At 63.6% G+C, this 6,061-nt stretch overlaps 1 protein-coding gene across 1 annotated transcript; it reads right to left on the reverse strand.

The window, feature by feature from the left end:
- Positions 1-628: 628 nt before the first annotated feature.
- Positions 629-5,902, reverse strand: CUNH2orf42 (chromosome unknown C2orf42 homolog). Its single transcript, XM_017831813.1, has 9 exons — positions 5,821-5,902; positions 4,491-5,317; positions 3,698-3,808; positions 3,287-3,394; positions 2,578-2,682; positions 1,889-1,996; positions 1,554-1,654; positions 1,320-1,482; positions 629-872 (listed from the first exon to the last, which is right to left on the reverse strand). Exons 2-9 carry the CDS (start codon positions 5,305-5,307, stop codon positions 664-666), a joined length of 1,722 nt encoding a protein of 573 aa, XP_017687302.1. The 5' UTR covers positions 5,308-5,317; positions 5,821-5,902; the 3' UTR covers positions 629-663.
- Positions 5,903-6,061: the final 159 nt, after the last annotated feature.

Raw genomic sequence — 6,061 nt, forward strand, 5'->3', positions numbered from 1 at the left:
GGGTCCTGGGGTGTCCTGGTTCCCTCCAGTACTGCCGGGGGGCTCTGGGGTGTCCTGGTTCCCTCCAGTACTGCCGGGGGGCTCTGGGGTGTCCTGGTTCCCTCCAGTACTGCCGGGGGGTCCTGGGGTGCCCTGGCTGCCCTCCCAGTACTGCCGGGGGGCTCTGGGGTGTCCTGGTTCCCCCCCCCCAGCCCCCTGTCTCTCTTTCAAACTCGATTTTGGGGTCCCTGCCCTTGCTGAATGGGGGGCTGCCCCCACCATGGGGTGTTGGGGCACTGCCCCTCTTCTCTGGGGTGCCAGGGGCTCTCTCTGTGCCCCCCAAAACCCTGCAGCAGCCACTGGGATCACCCAGGTAAGACCCTCCCCATGATGGGAGGGTCTGTCCCCCATACCCTGGCCCCCCCCGGCTGTCAGTCACAGCCCCCCTTCCCACCTTCTGGGTGACCCCCCACGCATCCTGAGGGGCTCTCTGCATTTCCCCCCTCTTTCCACTCCCCTCCTGGGGGTCTCCCCCTCTTCCCCCCTCCACCCTGGGGGTCTCCCCAGATGTCCCTCCTTCCCCCCCTGCAGAGGAGACTCAGAGCACGTGCTGAAGGGGGTTTATTTTGGGGGGGCTCCATCGTGTCTGTGCAGGTGCCAGTGCCGGGGGGCGGTTTGGGGGGCTCAGGGGAAGGCGATGGCGCTGAGGGGGGGCAGCTCCAGCGGGGGGTCGGTCGGAGGGGGGTCCCGGGGGGGTCCCGTGGGCCGGGGCCCCCCGTGGTGGCCGTACTGGAACTTGAGGCGCAGCTCCCCCAGGCGGGAGCGGGGCAGGATGTTGGGGATCCACTCGATGGTGAACGGGGTGGGCTCCTTCTGCGTGGGGGATGTGTGTCCTGGGGGGGCACGGCGGGGTGGGTGCAGGCCCCCCCTGCCCCTCCACTGAAGCCCCCCACCCTCCAGATTTTCCTTTAACCTCTCTTGAAGCCCCCAGGGGTGTTTTTGTACCCCCTACTCTCTGGACCCCCTGTTCCCCCTCTCTTCAGAGCCTCCAGGGGTGTCTGTGTCTTTGTCTCTCACCCTCTGGGTCCCCCTTTCCCCCCTCCCTTGAAGCCCCCTCACCCTCTGGGCCTGCCCCCTCCTTTGGCGCTCCTCTCCCCCTCCACTGAGCCCCCCCTCCCCTGGGCTCCCCCTTTTCTCCCTCTCTTTACAGTCCCCAGGGTTCCCAGGATTCTGCCCCCCCTCCCCGTGGATTTCAGGGTCCCATCCTGTGGATTTTGGGGTCCCATCCTGCCCCTCCCTGTGGATTCTGGGGTCCCACTCTGCTCCCCCCCCTCACTCACCAACTTTGAGGAAGGTCTGGAGCTCCAGGGGCCGCAGGGGGGGCTGTTTCTCGGGTGTCCCAAACCCGTCTCCCACGGGCTCCACCTCCACGCGGGGGGTCCGGAAGGGCTCGTAGGAGCCATCCCGGTTCTGCACGAAGCTCCTTGTGATCTCCAGCGGCAGCTGCGGCGAGGGGGGGGTCAGGAGGGGTTGTGGGGGGCTCTGGGGGGCCGGAGGGGCTGCTCCCCCCTTACCTCAGGCGTGTCGAAGATCTGCTTCACCTGCAGGACGTTGGTGATGTGCCAGGTGTACTTGGAGAAGGTGCCCAGGGGCAGCGCGTCCCTGCGCACGAAGGCTGGGGAGGGTGGGGTGTCAGGGCTGGGGGGGCACTTGCGGGGCTTCCCCCCCTTTTTTCTCTTTCTTCCCTTCACCTTTTGCCTCCCCCGTACACCTTTTTCCCCCCCACTTTCCCCCCTTTTTTTGTCCCTCTTTTCTCCCTTCTCACTCTTTTTTTTTTTTAACCCTCTTTTTCCCCCCCTGTTTTCCCCCCACCTCTTTTTTCTCCTTTTTCTCCCCTGGGATCCCTCACCCGTGGTGGAGTTGGGGAGCCTCTTCTTGCTGCTCCCACTGGAGATGCGCTGCTGGAGGGCATCAAAGAAGGCCTGGGGGATGTGGAACACCAGGGGCTCAGGACGCCCTGCAGGGGGAACAGGGGGAGCACAGGGATCAGGGGCTGGGGGATCCAGGATCCTCATCCTGCTCGGGCCCCGAGTGTGCCTGGGGCTGACTGGATCAGCAGTGCTGGGGTCTGACCATGTTTCTAGGGAAGTATCTTGGATTTGGAGGCTGGTGTTTCATTGGGTGCCCTGTGCCCCTTGTCCCCTTCCTGGGAGAGGAACCCAGCACCCTCCTCCATGAGGAGCTGGACTCTGATCCTGTTCCTCCCTCCCACCCTGAAATCCCCTGATGTCCCTTCCCTGTGCTGTCCATGCTCCAGATGCCACCTGGAGATGCCCTTGGAGCATTTCCGTGACCTCCTCTGGATTTGCTCCAGCAGCTCCACACCCCCATGTTGGGGTCTCAGAGCTGGAGGCAGGTGGGGTCTCACCTGAGCAGGGCAGAGGGGCAGAATCCCCCCCTCACCTTGATCTGACCTGAATCAAAGGCAGTAAAACTTCCCAGGGCACAATAAATTCCCTGCAAACCAGACAAAGCCCTGGGGGCAGTCCCTGGGTGGGCTGGAGCCCCAAAGCCCCCCTGGGTGCCCCCCAGACTCACCCTCAAACTGGTAGTGCATGGTTTGGTGGATGCGCTCCGTGACACTGGCCAGCCAGTCCTGGAAGGACAGGGACACCTGGGACTCATCCAGCACCTGGGTACAGCCTGCAGGAGGGAGGGAGGGAAGGGATGTTGGAATGTCACCCCCCCAGAGCACCCACACACTCCCCAGGGGCGTCTGTGGGAGCCAAACCAGCCCTTCCTGGCTGTGGGGTGGTCTGTGCTTTGTCTCAGGGAAAAAGGGGAAAATGAGGGATTTGTTCCACTTTCCAGGCCAAAACTAAAGCTGAGAGAGAGAAAAGCACCAAGCAGAGGCTCCTGCCCTGGCACAGGGCATTGCCAGCATGGAGAGAGGGTTTCTCCACAGGGTTCTGAAGAAACTCAAAAGGACAGACTCTTCTCAAAACATCCCATGAAAACTCAAATAAATCATAGAATCATGGAATGGTTTGGGTTGGAAGGGATCTTAAAGCCCTCCCTGCTGATCCCACGGGCAGGGACACCTTCCACTATCCCAGGTTGCTCCAAGCTCTGTCCAACCCGGCCTTGGACACTGGCAGGGATACAGGGGCAGCCACAGCTTCTCTGGGAATTCCATCCCAGCCCCTCACCACCGTCTCAGGGAAGAATCCCTTCCCAATACCCATATAAATCTACATAAACCCAGAGTGGGCACTGCCAAGGGGGCCCTGGGTGCCCCCAGACTCACTGTGTCTCTTCAGGGAGGACGAGGCGACTGGTGGCTTCCTGAGGCTGCTCCTTCTGGGGCCGGGATGAGCCAGGTCCGGAGCCAGGAGCGGGCTGGTCACCTGTGTCCCTGAGGGAGGGGTTGTCACTGCAGGAGTCACCCCATGGGATCCCTGCCTGTCACCTCCTTCCTTGGGGCCCTTCTCCTCCATAACACCACCATGAGCATGGGAAAAGACCCCTTTGGGCCAGGTTGGGGTTGTTCCCAAGGCTCCACTGGCACCGACACAGCCGGATCCTAGTCCCTTGGAACTGCACTGCTGGGGGATTTCAAATCCCACCCAATCCTCGGCTGGATCCCAGTCCCTTGGAGGTGCTCCCAAGGGGATTTTCAGCTCCCACCCATCCCACAGACCTTCCCAGGGACACTCACCCGGCCCCACATCCTTTTTCCTCTTCCTGGCCTTGGCAGCAGCCGCCCCCCGAGGCCGTGCTGTGGATCCAGGGCCACAAACCAGCTGCGGGACCACCGCACCCTTCAGACCTGGGGACACAAATCCTGTCCCTAAAAACATCTCAGCCAGGGAACAGGGGGCTCATGTGCCCCCACAGGACCTCCCAGCACATCCTAAATGTTTGCAGGGGATGTAAACATTTAGGACATGCTCCGGACATGCTCCTTTGGGGAGACATTAAGGGGAGGGGGGATTTTATCCTGCTCCCATTGTGCCCTCAGGGGGGGGTTCCAACCTTTGGATGCCCAAGGACAGGGTGGGATGGGGATGTATGGGTGAAGCTTTGGGGATGCAGAATCCCCTTGGGGCAGTGAACCCCAGATATTGCTGCTGTGGGAGGGGTTCACGGGGAATTAACCCCAGAGGCTGCTGTGGGAGGGGGTTCACAGGTTCCAGCCCTGGAAAACAACCCTCAGCATGCCCTGAGCACCCAAGGCAGTGAATCCCAGAGGGATCTGCCCCCACCTAGCTCTCATGGGAGCACAGGGAGCTCCTCATTCTGCTCCCACACTCTGGGAACCAAGAGCTGGCTGCATCATGGTAGGGATCACTCCCCATGCAGAGGGACTGGGCAGGACACAAACCCAACCCCCAGGGTAGCTGCTGACCGGGAGCAGGTGTAAAGGCTGCTGGGAGGTGCCAGGGCCCGGGCTGGGGTGTCACCAAACCCTCAACACCCCCCAAAGCCCCCGTGTGCCCCCCCTTTCCCACCCCCGGCGTCGGAAGCGAGGAATTCAGCGAACTCCTGGGCCAGGCTCTCGTCGCTGGCGAAGGCGCAGATGCAGGCGAGGAAGTGGATGCAGCGTGTTGGTGGGACCTCTTCCTCCTCCTCCTCCTCCTCCTCACCCTTGCCGTGCCCAGCGCGGGGGCTCCGGCAGGCGCAGGAGAAGCGGTGCTGAGCGAAGCAGGCGTGCAGGTAGCCCAGACCGTGCCTCTGGCTGGCCTGGCACTTGACCACCAGCACGCTCCTGGTGACCCTCTGCACCAGCGGCCCCGTGGGCTCCGTCGCCAGCTCCCACAGGCTCTGCTTGGCCTCGGGGGGCGCCTGCAGGGAGCCCAGCACAGAGCTCTTGAGGGGCAGCGGCGTGGCCTCGGCCTGGCAGCCCAGTGCCAGCTTCAGGTGCTGGCACTGCTTGTCCTCCGCCACCGCCGTGCCACAGGCGGGTGCGTGGCAGCGCCCCGAGCTCAGCTGGGTGATGAGAGTGCCTTCGGGAGTCTGGATGGCGGTCTCGGAGACCCCCAGCTCCACGAAGCAGCGGGCGTGGTGCCCGCGGTGCCTCACGGAGTAGAGCTGTGCGGGGGAGCCGGTGAGGACGCGCACGGCGCCGGGGTCGGTGCCAGTGCCGGGGCCGGGTGGGCGGCGGGCGCCGGGCCGGAACACCGTCCCACAGCGCTGGTTCTTGCAGCTCAGCCCCCGCGTGCCGTTGTAGGTGCCACAGCGGGGGCACTTGCGGATGCCCCGCAGGGTGGCCTTGCCCAGGTCCGACAGGAAAGAGGGGGCTTTGGGCCTCGATGGCGGGGGGTCCATGCTCAGGGAGCTGGGAGGGCACAGAGGGGGGAAATGGGGGGGGAACAGATTAGTTGGCTGGTCACTGGTGGTGCCAGTGGTGTCCCAACAGTCACTGGGACACCCTGTCCGATCCCTGTGCCATCCTGACAGTCCTTGAGCCACCCTGACAGTCCCCATGTCACCCCAGAAAACATGAATCATGGGCAGAAATGGGGCAGGAATGAGGGCAAGGAATGGGGCAGGAACAGGGCAGGAATGGGAGCAGGAATGGGGCGATTCCCTCTTGCCCCCCCATGTTGGGTTTTGCACCAGTTTGGCCAGTTCTGAGGACCAGAACAGTGACTTCAGCCCCTCAGCCCATTCACCCCTCACACAGCTCCCTATCCCAGTGTGACACTGGGGGGGAGTGGGAGGGCTCCCCGTGACCCCCAGGAAGCCCGTGCCCGTCCTTGCTCTGCCCCGCGTCCCCTGACCCCCAGCCCGGGGATGTCTCCCCCCGGCCCCAAGGAGGTCTCTCCCCCGCCCCGGTACCTGCAGCCCCGTTACCACCGCCGTGGGCGCCGTGAGGGGGGGTCCCCACTTCCGCCATTCGCGCGCTCTTATTGGTCTGCCAGCACCACGTGATGCGTCGCGAGGGCTGCTGGGAGATGTAGTCCAAAGAGGGGCTACGGCCACACCAGGGCCTGGACTACAACTCCCAGCAGCCCCCGCGGCAAGAATTCACCACTTTCTCCCCTTTCCCCCCCAAAATTCCAACCTTTCCCCCCAAATC

Source organism: Lepidothrix coronata, unplaced genomic scaffold, assembly GCF_001604755.1.
Source record: "Lepidothrix coronata isolate B3197 unplaced genomic scaffold, Lepidothrix_coronata-1.0 Scaffold197, whole genome shotgun sequence".
NCBI classification, from domain to species: Eukaryota; Metazoa; Chordata; class Aves; order Passeriformes; family Pipridae; genus Lepidothrix; species Lepidothrix coronata.

What these genes read in the sequence shown, in the direction of transcription:
- CUNH2orf42 (XM_017831813.1), bottom strand. Translation starts at nt 5,307, where the DNA reads ATGGACCCCCCGCCATCGAGGCCCAAAGCCCCCTCTTTCCTGTCGGAC. An exon ending in GAAAAAGGATGTGGGGCCGG is followed by an intron (nt 3,395 to 3,697) that starts GTGAGTGTCCCT and finishes CCCCTCCCTCAG; the next exon opens with GGACACAGGTGACCAGCCCG. An exon ending in CCAGACCTTCCTCAAAGTTG is followed by an intron (nt 873 to 1,319) that starts GTGAGTGAGGGG and finishes GTGCCCCCCCAG; the next exon opens with GACACACATCCCCCACGCAG.